The sequence below is a fragment of the Pristiophorus japonicus genome, chromosome 14 (assembly GCF_044704955.1).
Source record: "Pristiophorus japonicus isolate sPriJap1 chromosome 14, sPriJap1.hap1, whole genome shotgun sequence".
Lineage (NCBI taxonomy): Eukaryota > Metazoa > Chordata > Chondrichthyes > Pristiophoridae > Pristiophorus > Pristiophorus japonicus.
This window is the reverse complement of record NC_091990.1, coordinates 168,265,412-168,279,825: the sequence shown is the minus strand read 5'-3', so window position 1 is coordinate 168,279,825 and position 14,414 is coordinate 168,265,412. Positions and strand designations below refer to the sequence as shown.

The 14,414-nt window shown below is 45.4% G+C and overlaps 1 protein-coding gene across 2 annotated transcripts in view; it reads left to right on the top strand.

Annotated features, from left to right (window-relative positions):
* Positions 1 to 14,414, top strand: part of spty2d1 (SPT2 chromatin protein domain containing 1) — a 42,190-nt gene that overhangs the window by 11,227 nt on the left and 16,549 nt on the right. For both annotated transcript variants that reach the window (XM_070899838.1, XM_070899837.1), the window contains exon 2: positions 7,212 to 7,326. In XM_070899838.1, coding sequence (XP_070755939.1) covers positions 7,212 to 7,326 — 115 coding nt within the window. The remainder of the gene's footprint in view (positions 1 to 7,211; positions 7,327 to 14,414) is intronic.

Here is a 14,414-nt window from a genome sequence, read left to right as displayed (position 1 = left end):
ACTGAAATAAGGATTCCAACTATTCAAATTTGAAGTTGGCTTTTGTAAAACTTCAAAATACTTGTACCGACTCAAAGGCTGGCTGCGCGTACGATTAGTTTTTCAATGTAGGGAAGAGTTCAAATACCAGGCGTGCAATGGGGAAGTTAGGATTAAGAAGGAAAGCAGAATTTATTTTTTCAACCCTTTGAGATGGCCAACATAAATAAATTTGCGGCAATTCGAGATGGACCGGGGAGAAATTGAGATGGTGGATAGGTGGGGTTGGGATTGGTCTTTATCGACAGACTTGTTCATTTTGTTAAAATTTCCAGTCAACTGAAATTTTGGTCTTGCCTGTTGATTCTTGACCTTGACTCTGTTCTGAGGAGCTTGGCATTTTTAAATTGGCTCAGTGACAGGAAACAGAGAGCAGTGGTTGTTTTTCAGACTGGAGGAAGGTATACGGTGGTGGTCCCCTCGGGGTAGTTTCAGGACCACTGCTTTTCATGGTGTATATTAATGACTTGGATGTGGGTGTACAGGGCACAATTTCAACATTTTCAGATGAGACAAAACTTGGAAGTATAGTGAACAGTGAGGAGGGGAGTGATAGACTTCAGGAAAACATGGACCGACTGATGGCAGATTAAATTTAATGCAGAAGAGTACGAAGTGATTCATTTTGGTAAGAAGAACGAGGAGAGACAATATAAACTAAAGGGTACAATGCTAACGGGGGGCATGAACAGAGAGACCTGGGGATATATGGGCACAAATCATTGAAGGTGGCAGGGCGGGTTGAGAAAGCGGTTTAAAAACTACTTACGGGATCCTGGGCTTCATGAATAGAGGTATCGAGTACAAAAGTGTGGAAGTTATGATGAACCTGTATAAAACACTGGTTCAGTCCCAACTGGAGTATTGTGTCCAATTCTGGGCACCACACTTTAGGAAGGTTGTGAAGGCCTTTGAGAAGGTGCAGAAAAGATTTACGAGAATGGTTCCAAGAATGAGGGCTTTCAGTTACGTGGATAGACTGGAGAAGCTGGGGTTGCTCTCCTTGGAGATGGGGAGATTTGGTTGAGGTGTTCAAAATCATGGATCTGGACAGAGTAGATAGAACATAAAAACAGAAAATGCTGGAAATACTCAGCAGGTCGGCAGTATCTGTGGAGAGAGAAACAGTTAACATTTCAGGTTGATGACTCTTTGTCACAACTGGAGAATATTAGAGATGTCACCGGTTTTAAGCAAGTGCAGGGGCAGGGAAGGGGAGGGAGGAAAGAACAAAAGGAAAGATCTGAAAGGATACAAGGCAGAAGAGATTAAGAGACAAATGGGATGATGGTACAAGGCCAAAGATAGTAATTTACAAGTTTAAGAAATAAAAGATGAGTCTAGATAGAGTGTAAATGGAGCTGGCAGAATCATCAACAGCTGCCATGGGAAAAAGAAAAACACACAAAGCATCAAATGGGGTCAGAGGTTCTGGTCTGAAATTGTTGAACTCGATGTTGAGTCCAGAAGGCTGAAAAGTGCCTAAACGAAAGATGAGGTGCTGTTCCTGGAGCTTGCGTTGAGCTTCATTGGAACAGTGTAGGAGCCCAAGGATGGAAAGATCAGAGTGGGAGTGGAGTGGAGAATTAAACTGACAAGCGGTTGGAAACTCTGTCACGCTTACGGACTGAACGGAGGTGTTCTGCAAAGCGGTCACCCAATCTGCGTTTGGTGGTCTCAATGTAGAGGAGACCGCATCGTGAGCAGAGAATACAGTATACTAAATTGAAAGAAGTACAAGTAAATCGCTGTTTCACCTGGAAGGAGTATTTGGCGCCCTGGACAGTGGGAAGGGAGGAGGTAAAAGGGCAGGTGTTGCATCTTGAGCGCTTGCACGGGAAGGTGTCGTGGGAAGGGGAGGGGGTATTGGGGGTGATTTGAGGAGTGGACCAGGGTGTCGCAGTGGGAGAGGTCCCTTTGGAATGCTGGGGGGGTGGGGGAGGTGGCAGTTATGTTTTGTGGTGAGATCACACTGGAGATGGTGGAAATGGAGAAGGATGATCCGTTGAACGTGGAAGCTGGTGAGGTGAAAGGTGAGGACAAGGAGAACCTTGTCATGGTTCTGGGAGGGAGGGGAAGGGGGTGAGAGCAGAATTGCCGGAAATAGAATGGGCGCGGTCGAGGGCCATGTCAACCACGGTAGGAAGGAATCCTCGGTTGAGGAAAAAGGAAGACATATCGCAAACACTAGTATCGAAAGTGGCGTCGTCAGAACAGATGCGACGGAGAAACTGGGAGAATGGAATGGAGTCCTTGCAGGAAGCAGAGTGCGAGGAAGCGTAATCCAGGTAGCTGTGGGAGTCAGTGGGCTTATAATGAATGTTAGTCAATAGCCCATCCCAGAAATGGAGACGGAGAAGTTGAGGAGATGGACCATGTGACGGTGAGGGAAGGGTAGAAATTGGATGCAAAGTGAATGAAATTTTCTAGTTCAGGGCGAGAGCAAGAAACGGCAGCGATACAGTCATCAGTGTACCGGAAAAAGAGGTGAGGGAGGGGACCCGAGTAGGATTGGAACAAAGAATGTTGCACGTATCCCATGAAAAGGCAGGCATAACTAGGATTCATGCAGGTTCCCATCACAACACCTTTAACCTCGCACCTTACGGCAATACAGTAGATCGAGTGAAACTGTTCCCATTGGCAGAAGGGGCGAGAACCAGAGGCCACGCATTTAAGGTGATTGGCAAAAGAACCAAAGGCAGTGTATGAAAAACTTTTTTACGTAGCGAGTGGTTGGGTTCTGAAATGCACAGTCGGAAAGGGTGGTGGAGGCAGACTCAACCTTATCTTTCAAAAGGGAGTTGGATAAGTATCTGAAGGAAAAACATTTTCAGGGCTATGGGGAAAGGGCGGGGGAGTGGGACTAGCTGAGAGTTGGCATGGGCGCGACGGGCTGAATGGCCTCCTTCAGTGCTATATCCATTAAAAAAAATATATGCCTCAAGTGCAATGTATGTGTTTCTTTTTGCCGAGGGTGTGTCTGCTTTTATTTTTTTTAAATTAATGCATTTCAGCACTTGAGTGTCTTTTGTTCTAGAAGTTCTTACTGAAGCAGGTTTTCAGGTGAGATCGCATTGACAAGGAGGCTTGACAAGGAGGCTTGTTAAGGAACAAACAAATGAACGACGCTGTGACTGGAAGAAATCGTTAGGAAGCCAAGTACAATAACAAAGAAACATTTTGGCTTGCTGTCTTGTTCACAATCTACATTTTAAAACTCAAGCTTGGTGTCATTTAACCACCACTTGATTTATCTCATCTTCTATTTCGGTCTTTGAAATATTGGTGTCTTGAACTGTGAGCCTTAGCCAATCACGATCACAAAATCCTAATCGAAATCCATGTCGACATTACATCAGACTTGCGTTCACAACCAATTGTTGTCTGACAGTTGTAAGTTTAATATTTTGTGTTCTGGCCTTGTCCAACCTTGGAGTTGGACAATGGTGTCACAGCCAGTGAGTGGGTTGCATGTGATTAAGTAGAAATGTGAGCTTTCATGCATAACCCCCTTACACAAAATGCAAGCTGCCATACACGAGTCCTAGATGTCAGAGGAAGACCCCTCCCCCATATACGCAAACACCAGCATGATTCAGTGCCTTCAGAAGAAGAAATTAGGCGCGGGGGTGGGCAAATCACATTATAAAAATAATTAATTTTTGTCAAAATAGTCCGAAACTTTCACAAACTAGGCTGAGAATCCTTGAAAAAGCAGAATTGCTGGCTGTAACTACCATTGGTTTTGTTGTAGATTTTTAGCCTAGTCAACGCGACTGTAATTAGAAACCTCCGTGGTTGTCACATTGGCAGTCTGATGCTGGAAGCTTGGATCATCTTTTATTCAATTTTCAGCATTTTATACGTTCACGCACTGTGAGTTTTCATCACGTTGCCTGAGGGAGGAGTATGCTGATACACTGCGGCTTCTTGGCATGGCTGTGCCTGTGCTAGGAATTGAACTGGTTTCCCAGGAGATGTTCAATGATGTCATTGTGAAAACAAACCGATTTAGAAAGTGTGCATTTCTCCGAACAAAGGCGAAGCTAAGCTTTCACGTACTGTGCATACTGGACTGTTTGTCTCTCTCTGAAAATCTCTCAATCCTTTTTCTTCAATATTCCTCCCCCGTTCCCCCAATTTCTCATAGTGCTGGCTCAGGCTGGGATACCATGGGCAATGGGCAGCCCTCCAGCACCTCATCCAAGCAGCCATTCTTTGTGAACTGAATGAGTGAGTCATTGGCATACTATCTTCTTGTGGAGGGCATCGTCGCTGGATGAATTCTGATTTCCCCTTGCCTCCCGTCTACCCCAAAGTGAGGCAAATTGCGGCATTCTAAATGGCATCCTGACTGCGACCCACTAGCTCAACGTATACCAGTAATTGAACCCCAGGCCTTGGTTTCGATGGTACTGGTGTTGAGCCCTGCCTTTCTCCTTCTCTTTTCCCCCCCCCCCCCCCCCATTTATTAGTCATTTTTTCATCATCCTTCTCACCCACACCCAGCACATTAAATTCTGTCTGGGTACTCTTGGCCAAAAATGTTAACTGGCTTGTCTTTGGGCCACAGCCAGTGGCCCTCTACAGTGAGCCCTTCAGAGGTAGGCAAGAGTGCCCAGATTGTCGAGTAATCTGATTTGTTTTGTGCCTTCGCTTCTCGCTTTCCCTTTCCACCTCTTTCCTGTCCCTCAATAAGAGTATAGCCAAATCTGGGATGAACTACATTTGTTTGTCCCTTTGGGCAATTGCTGAGTGACATTGAGTCTCCGCACATTTATTATGTAGTCTCTTTGCATGCATTAAAGAGATTTTCATTCCCGTGTGTCTGCATTCTGCCAGCAGAACATTGTCCCAGTGTCCTAGTATCTCTGTGTCTCAGTGTCTCGTTGGTCACAATGAGCAGTTGTCTCTTTTTTCACAGGGGGTAAGGCGCTCCTCTGATTCACCGAGCAAGACCCACTGTACTCAATTTTATCCAAACCCTTTGGGCACACTTCGGAAAAACACAATCCGAGCTAGCACTAATCCTCGTACTGATATCATGGTGTGAACTGGTTCCAGGAGTTACTGATGTAAATATTCACCAGATTCCATCAATTCATCCACCACTAATCATTTAGCTAGATTATCTACTGCATTTTGTTTGTTTTATTTTCATTCTCATTCTGGAGTATCATCACTCCTGAGTCTGCTCCTGCCATGATATTGTTATCACTCCCTGTTTCAACAGTTTTTAAGTACTTTGAATAAAACATTCCTTTTTTTTTTTAATGCTAGGAATGTCAGCACTGAAGAATGGAATACTTTGCTATTTCAGGTGCCCAGTGTAGGCCTCAAGCTACCCAGGTCAGGTCTAGCTCGGGCTCCTGGAATTATGTGGCACCTCGACGAATTTGTGAGGCAACCCGATCCAAATTGTGTCGCATGGAAATGTAGATTGCACAGCATGTATGTCTACAGTTTCCAACACCTCGACCTCGGCATCATTTTTGAAACCGTGCTAACCCATTAGCTTTCATTGAGAAAAATTATTCATTTAAAAATTTATTGTGCTTTACCTCCGAATCTCGCATGCATTACTAAGCTGTTTTACAGTAATAGCTGCCACCTCACTCTCCTCTAGCTCCCTCTGAACTTGTAGCTCTAGGTTCCCTTCCCAACATTATCATCATTGCTGATAAATGGGGCTGTTGTTGTGGCAGAAGGACCTCTACTTTGCTGAGGCTGAAAACCAACACTCCCATCTCCCTGGACCATCATCATCAGCGGTCCCTCGTATCGAGGATGACTTGCTTCCACGCCAAAAAGGGATGAGTTCACAGATGTTTCAATGAAGGACCTAATATTCCAGATCCCGAACTACATCCTGAATGGTGGAAGATGCCTGTGCGTGGATTTTTTTAACGTGTGGTGGCCGTTGCACACCAGCCACCACACGGGCTTGACAGAGCTCGGTCTTGATCCCATGGCAAGGATTACCGAAGACGACTGGAGACCAGCTCTGCTGCACAGACCTAGTGCGCGCACACATCGCAGTGTGGACTGGTCCGTGCTGCCCCTGGGCCCTCGCCTCTTCTGGGCCCCAGACTCATGCCTCTCCTGGGCCCCTGTCACTTCCCTCTACAGACTCTTGCCGCTCCTTCGCCCCTCCTGCTGTGCCTGCCCGCACTGCAGTCAGCGACCTGGCTCCGCAGCCGTTGCCCTCCTGCAGCAGCACGCGCTGCTCCCTGCAGTGGTATGCCCCAGCACGCTGCTCCCTCCAATGGCCCGGCCCCTGTACCACGACACTGCTATTGAACACCAAACGATCATTTCCCAGATCATTATTGACCTCATTTCTTCTTGCCTTTCTTTTGGGCACTTTACAGCCCTCTGGCCTTGATGTTGACTTTAGTAATACAAGATCTTAACTTTAGCCCCCATTTGCTCTATGGCAGGAGTTGCTGGTGAGTGGGGCAGTTGTGCCTGAGGTGGAAGTCAGGTTGTTGCTTGGGGAGGATTTCCTTCATTGGAACACCATGCTGACAGGACAGTATCACAGTTTATTTTTCTTATCCTGGGCCACTGTTGCCAGTTCCGCTTTGCCAGTTTTATTTCCATTTCTACCGACCTCATTTCCCCCACTACCACCCACCGCTGCCTCATCCATTCGCGTGTGCGTGTGTCTCCCATTAACTTGTGTGATTCCATCTTCTGTGGCCTGAACATCAGTGGTTTATGTGAACGGAATATAGCAGGACGACTGCTCGTCTCCAAGGTGATGAGAAAGAAAGAAATTGGTAGTTTTGTGATCCCATGCTCGAATCCACTGATTTATAGTGGGGCATATTTCTATGAATGTTAGCAGCCTTCAAGACCTTGCTCATGCATGAGCCCTGGCAGCTGGCGTTGTCAAGCTATTTGTCCATGGAGGGCATTACAACTGTCCTGTCCTCATGTGATATCCGTATGTATTTTCCAATAGGGAGTCAATTGCAGGCAATTGGAAATGACCACCATAGCCATTTTGTCTCTTGTTTTGTACCTCCATAGTTCTGGTCCACTGAAGCCAATTACAAGATAGGAAGAACTTGCATTTAATGAGTACCTTATCATGTTCTCGGGATGTCCCAAAGCACGCTGCAACCAAATCACACTGACATTTCTTTTTGCCCTTTGCTTAATAGAAGCGGTATAGCTTGGATGTGAAACCTCCAAAGAAGCAGCCACAAGTGAAAGGGGTTCAGTCTGCCGCGATACAAGCATTCCTCAAACGTAAAGAGGAGGAGGTAAAAAATAAAGGTACAGTAATTAATAAGTAGACTGGTTGTTACAGTACTTCTCAGATTTCCTGCTACATTTTATATCTATCTCTCTGCATTGCATGATCTTCTAGCACTCAAGCAACTGATATTTGTGATGGAGGGTAGAAATCACAAGCTACTTAGAGAGCTGATTAACTATATTAACGAGGTGTAATTAAAAGCCGAAAAATGCTGCTTTAATTTGGTCCCAGTTAAACTCCACTAAGGGTGCTGTCTTATTTAATTGTTCCTCCCCATCTCGGCTGAAGGTACTGATTCATGCCAGTGTACTGGCAGTCCTCCAGTACCTCGCCCACAACTGGCCATTCTTCAAGTGTGAACCAAAACACCGTGTATTGGTGTTCTCTCGAAGTCTATGAAGCCAGCCATCATCACAGGATAGTGAGCTTTACTGGAACTGACTGAGTTCTCGCCCCCTTTCCTATTGCACAGTCCTGAGCCTCATTGAGATCAGCTAACTCAGCACAGCTGGGAAAACAAATGCAGGATCTTCAGCATAACTCCGTGCCTGCAGTGTCTTTACCTCAAGGTACTTCTGGTGTGGGTCAGGTATCTTAAGAATTATTATGAGCGTACATAGTGTAAACTGGGTTGGGTGGTTGTTAAATGTATACACTGGAAGATACTTCTTTAGTCTCTTTTAAAGTTGAATTGCCAGCACTTTGCCAGACCTCTGCAGATGATTAAAAATATTTTTCTCTCCACTCTGCCCTTTGGAAACTTGGTTCCAATGCAGCCCTGTGTGGGCTGCAAATCTGCTTTGTCTGCTGGCCATATAGAAACATAGAAATTTACAGCGCAGAAGGAGGCCATTTTGGCCCATCGTGTCCGCACCGGCCGACAAAGAGCCGCACGGCCCTCGGTCAGCAGCCCTGAAAGCTACGAACAATGGCGGAAAGATAAAGAGCACCCAGCCCAACCAGTTCGCCTCAAACAATTGTGACACCCCTTATACTGAAACATTCTACACTCCACCCCAACCGGAGCCATGTGATCTCCTGGGAGAGGCAAAAACCAGATTAAAAAAACCCAGATCAATTAGGGAGAAAAAAAATCTGGGAAAATTCCTCTCCGACCCATCCACATGATCGAAACTAGTCCAGGAGATCACCGTATAGGATATGGGACTACAACACAAAACTCCATGATTCAGCACTAAATGGTAATTTTTTTCAGAGAGGCCACAAGATGGCTAGTCTGGGAAAAATTTTCTCACTGATGGAGTTCGTGGGTGCTATTAAGGTTGGGGCTGAGGCAGATGAGAGGGAGTTTTACTCCCTACCTGGCTGTGATGTACCTGACTTGGGTATGCTGGGTGCATCACCCCCCCCACCACCCCCCCCCCCCCCACCCCCATTTGATTAGCACAAAAATTAAACTTTATTTTTATTTTCGAGGGCCAATCAAAGTTTGAGATGCAACTGCGTACTTTCCAGTGCTTTGATTGCAGAGTGACATTGGCTGCAGCTTGACTGCTTGCTTTCAGCTGTATACATGTGTAGCAAACAGGGAGATCTTAAAGAGAAGGGGAGGATATGCAGAGTAACCTGCACTGGACCCTCAATTATCCACCATAACACATTGTTCGCATGCCTGACACGAGACTCCCAAAGCAAGCGCTCTACTCGGAACTCCTCCACGGCAAGAGAGCCCCAGGTGGGCAGAGGAAACGTTACAAGGACACCCTCAAAGCCTCTCTGATAAAGTGCAACATCCCCTCTGACACCTGGGAGTCCCTGGCCAAAGACCGCCCTAAGTGGAGAAAGTGCATCCGGGAGGGCGCTGAGCACCGAGAGTCTCATCGCCGAGAGCATGCAGAAATCAAGCGCAGGCAGTGGAAGGAGTGTGCGGCAAACCAGTCCCACCCACCCCTTCCCTCAACGACTATCTGTCCCACCTGTGACAGGGACTGTGGTTCCCGTATTGGACTGTTCAGCCACCTAAGGACTCATTTTTAGAGTGGAAGCAAGTCTTCCTCGATTCCGAGGGACTGCCTATGATGATGACACCTGGCAGAAACATTCCGAGCACTGAGGGTGGTTAGAATATGGAATTCTCTGACACGCACTGTTGTTGAAGTAGAGTTCAGAAATTCTTTTAATAGATTAGATAGTCACTTGAAAAAGAGCAATATGGAAGAATTATATTGGGAGGGTGTAGGAGAGTGCAGTTAAGCTGGATGACTTGGATCAGAAAAATACTGGCACAGACTTGATGTGTGGACTGGCATATTTCTGTTCTATAACATTCTATAGTGCTGATAATGGAGAGCCCTCTTAGTCTGGCACAGTGAGGTTTTTAACTTCTGATTGCTCTATTTAGTTTATATAAGCCAGAGTCCAGCATGTGCAGGTAAGGCTCCCTCCATTATTGAAGAGTGGGAGGAGAATAACCAGGAAATTATAGAGCTATTAGTTTAACGCACAATGTGGGGAATTTACTAGAATCTTATTAGGAACTGAGCACTTGGACAAATATGAACTGATCAGAAGGTATGTCATTACGTGATTCGACTGGATAACCTCTTGTTGGCCGGCACAGATATAATGGTAAGTAATGCAGGGAACCTAATACGGCCAAGGTGATCTCCTGGATTAGTTTCGATCACCTGGATGGGTCGGACAGGAATATTCCCAGATTTTTCCTCCCCAAATTGGTCTGGGTTTTTAATCTGGTTTTTGCCCCTCCCAGGAGATCACATGACTCTGGTTGGGGTGGAGTATAGAATGTTTCAGTATAAGTGGTGTCGCAGTTGTGTGGGGCGGACTGGTTGGGCCGGGTACTCTTTGCCTTTCCACCATTGTTCATAGGTTTATATGTAACCTTCAGGGCTGCTGACCAAGGGCCGTGCGGCTCTTTGTCAGCCGGCGCCGAAATGGCTGCCTCCTGCGCTGTAAATTTCTATGTTTCCATGTCATGTATTCCCTTGAGTATAGAAGATTAATTGATGTTTTAAGATGATTAAAGGAGTTTATAGGCTAGATAGAAACTTCCTCTGGTGGGGAGTCCAGAACAAGGTGGCAGAACCTTAAGATTTGAGGTAGGTCATTCTGGGGTGATGTCAGGAAGTACGTCTTCATACCAAGAGTAGTGGAAATCTCATTCCACCCCCCACAACCCCTCCAGATAAAAGTTATTGGGAAATTTCAAAACTGAGATTGATTGATTTTTGTTCAGCAAGGGTATTGAAGGATATGGAAACAAAATGTGTGAATAGTTAAGATACAGATCAGCCATGATTTAATTGAATGGTGGAACAAGCTTGAGGGGCTGAATGGCTGACTCCTGTTATGTTTTAGAATCTTCAAAATTAAATATTCTTGGGAAAGAAATTGCCGGCAGTTCAACTCGTTGTGGTTCCTGGATCCAGAGCCCTGACTCCCACTAATTTCCTGAATCTTAGCTACTAAGGCTTCATTGACAGTAAATTTTACGAGGTAATGGACACCCAGATCATATCAGATCAAGACCTTGAATGCCTGCAAAAAAAATAAACTCCATTGTGTTTTAGCTAGTTTATGCAAATCGGCTGATGCCCAAAAAGTGATTGAAGATAATGGCTAGGACAGATAATCAAGGCTGCACTGTGAAAATAACAAACTTCTGGCTTCTTTGTTGTTGTCTAATGCATGTGATCTAGCTGCAAGGACAAATATCTTCAAAATTTGTCCCTGGCAGGTCTGGAAGCACACAATGTGTCTCTTTGATTAAAAGGCTGATATTAAGAGTTTTGAGAACCAATTTCACCATCTTCATGTTTTAAAAAAAAAAAATCAGTTTTCTTTTTAGTTGGAAGGCAGGAAATGCCTGATTTTTGATACTACTCTCTAACTTACTGTTTAACTTGGTTCAGTTAAATGATAGCGGACTTTCAGAAAACTACTAATAGGTTGAGGAGAATTCAATACTTATTTGAGAGGGTGGAGTCTATTTAAGAAGGTTCTTAAACCCTCTTTCTGTAGATCAATAATTTATGTGAACTGAAATTCATCAGCCCAGTGCTCTGTAAACAGAAAATTTGGTGCATGATTAATGCAGTGTTGAAATGGTCTGCTGGCAGATATTACTGTGCTGAAAAGTAAATTGTTCTTTCCAGAACTTTGACACTTTTCAGTACGAACATACTGTATAAATGCAAGTATTGCATTAGTTTAAGCTTTCTGCAAGCAGTGACGAGAATGGAATTAAGACACACAAATGTGTGTGGTCCCCAAATGCAAATATGAATTGCTTTTGTATTGTCGTCATAGGCAGTCCCTCGGAATCGAGGAAGACTTGCTTCCACTCTTAAAATGAGTCCTTCGGTTGTTGAACAGTCCCTGTCACAGGTGGGACTGACAGTCGTTGAGGGAAAGGGTGGGTGGGACAGGTTTGCCGCACGCTCCTTCAGCTGCTTGCGCTTGATTTCTCCATGCTCTCGGCGATGAGACTCGAGGTGCTCCGCACCCTCCCAGATGCACTTCCTCCACTTAGGGCGGTCTTTGACCAGGGACTCCCCAGGTGTCAGTGGGGATGTTGCACTTTATCAGGGAGGCTTTGAGGGTGTCCCTGTAACGTTTCCTCTGCCCACCTTTGGCTCGTTTGCCGTGAAGGAGTTCCGAGTAGAGCGCTTGCTTTGGGAGTGTCGTGTCTGGCATGCAAACAATGTGGCCTGCCTAGCGGAGCTGGTCCAAGTGTGGTCAGTGCTTCAATGCTGGGGATGTAGGCCTGGTTGAGGACGCTAACGTTGGTATGTCTGTCCTCCCAGGGGATTTGCAGGATCTTGCGGAGACATCGTTAGTGGCATTTCTCCAGCGACTTGTATGTAGTTTGGAACATAGGAACGGGCCTGTCACTTTAATTCCGGTCGCTTGTCACTTTAATTCTCCGCTCCACTCCCACTCTGACCTCTCTGTCTTTGGCACTGCTCCATTGAAGCTCAACGTAAGCTCGAGGAATTGCAGCACCTCTTTCGATTAGGCACTCTACAGCCTTCCGGACTCAGCATAGAGTTCAACAATTTCAGTTCATTATCTCTACCCTTATTTTTTTCAGATGGCACCTGTTGATGATTTTGCTGTTCAACAACAATAACTTGTGTTTATATAGCACCTTTTAATGTAGTGAAATGTCCCAAGGCGCAATTCCCATTTACACCTCTTCTAGACCCATCTTTTGTCTCGTACCATCATCCCTTTTGTCTTTTAATCTTTCCTTCTATCCTATCACAGCCCTTTTGTACTTTTATCTCCTTTCCCTGCCTTTGCACTTGCTTAAAACTTGTTATAGCTCTAACTTTTTTCAGTTCTGACAAAAGGTCACTGACCTGAAACATTAACTCTGTTTCTCTCTCCACAGATTATGTCTGACTCGCTGAGTATTTCCAGCAATTTCTGTTTTTAATACATAGTAACAGGAGTAGGCCATTTAGCCTTTCGAGCCTGTTCCACCATTCAATAAGATCATGGCTGATGTGACCTAATTCTCTCAACCTGCCTTTGGCCTATATCCCTTAATACTTTTAGTGAACAAAAATCTTATCAATCTCTGACTTAAAATTAACAGTTGATCTAGGATCAACTGCCATTTGTGGAAGAGAGTTACTAACTTCACTCCTGAAAGGCCTGGCTGTAATTTGTAAGCTATGAGGGCACCCTCAAAGCCTCTCTGATAAAGTGCAACATCCCCACTGACATCTAGGAGTCCCTGGACCAAGACCGCCCTAAGTGGAGGAAGTGCATCTGGGAGGGCGCTGAGCACCGCGAGTCTCAACACCGAGAGCATGCCGAAAACAAGCGCAGGCAGCAGAAAGAGCATGCGGCAAACCTGTCCCACCCTCCCTTTCCCTCAACGACTGTCCCACCTGTGACAGAGTCTGTGGCTCTCGTATTGGACTGGTCAGCCACCAAAGAACTCGCACCAGGAGTGGAAACAAATCTTCCTCGATTCCAAGGGACTGCCGATGATGACGATTATGTCCCCTAGTCCTAGACTCCTCAACCAGCAGAAATAGTTTCTATCTACCCTATCTGTTCCCCTTAATATCTTGAAAACTTTGATCAAATCACCCCATGACCATCTAAATTCCAGGGAATAGAAATCTAGTTTGTGTACACTCTCCTCGTAATTTAACTCTTGGGGTCTGGGTATCATTCTGGTAAACCTACACTGCACTCTCTCCAAGGCCAATATCATCATCATAGGCAGTCCCTTGGAATTGAGGAAGACTTGCTTCCACTCCCAAAGTGAGTCACTTGGTCTCTTGAAGGCCAATATATCCTTCCTACATTGTGGTGTCCAGAACTGCTCACAGTGCTCCAGGTGTGGTCCGTCCAGGGCTTTGTACAGCTGCAGCATAACTTCTACCACCTTATATTCTAGTCCTCTAGATATAAAGGCTTGCATTCCATTAGCCTTTTTGATTATTTTTGTACCTGTCCATGACATTTTAATGATCTGTATACATGAACCCCTGTGTCTCTTTGGACCTCCACAGTTTCTAGCTTTTCATCATTTAGAAAGTGCGGTGATCTATCCCTTTTAGGTCCAAAGTGGGTGACCACACGTTTGCCTATATTGAAATCCATTTGCCACAGTTTTTGCACATTCACTTCATCTATCAATATCTTTGTAATTTTACCTACAGATTACACAAGAAATGGTTTGTGTTAAAAGAATGTGGTCTAAAGGGGCAAGAAAGTCTGGAGGAAAGTACTTGTTGCTCAAGGAGCGCTCCCTTTTTTGTGTAAGAAAATAATATGCATCGCGTGAGGTGAATCCCAGGGTGGCACCATTTAAAACAGTGAGGTCTGAGTCTTTGGGACATCAGAGCTCTGGGAAAACCAAACTGCCAATTTAAAATATGCTATTTCCAGCCAATAGCATGGCTTCTAGGGGTTAAGTCATGGCAGAAGAGCTCGGACATGTGTTATGCTCCTCCTGTACTCTGTGGGAAGTCAGGGACTTGTGCGGGAAGTGTGTCCAGCTGCAGCTCCTGACGGACTGCATTGCGGCACTGGAGCTGCGGGTGGATTCACTCTGGAGCATGCACGATGCTGAGAATGACATGAATAGCACGTTTAGTGA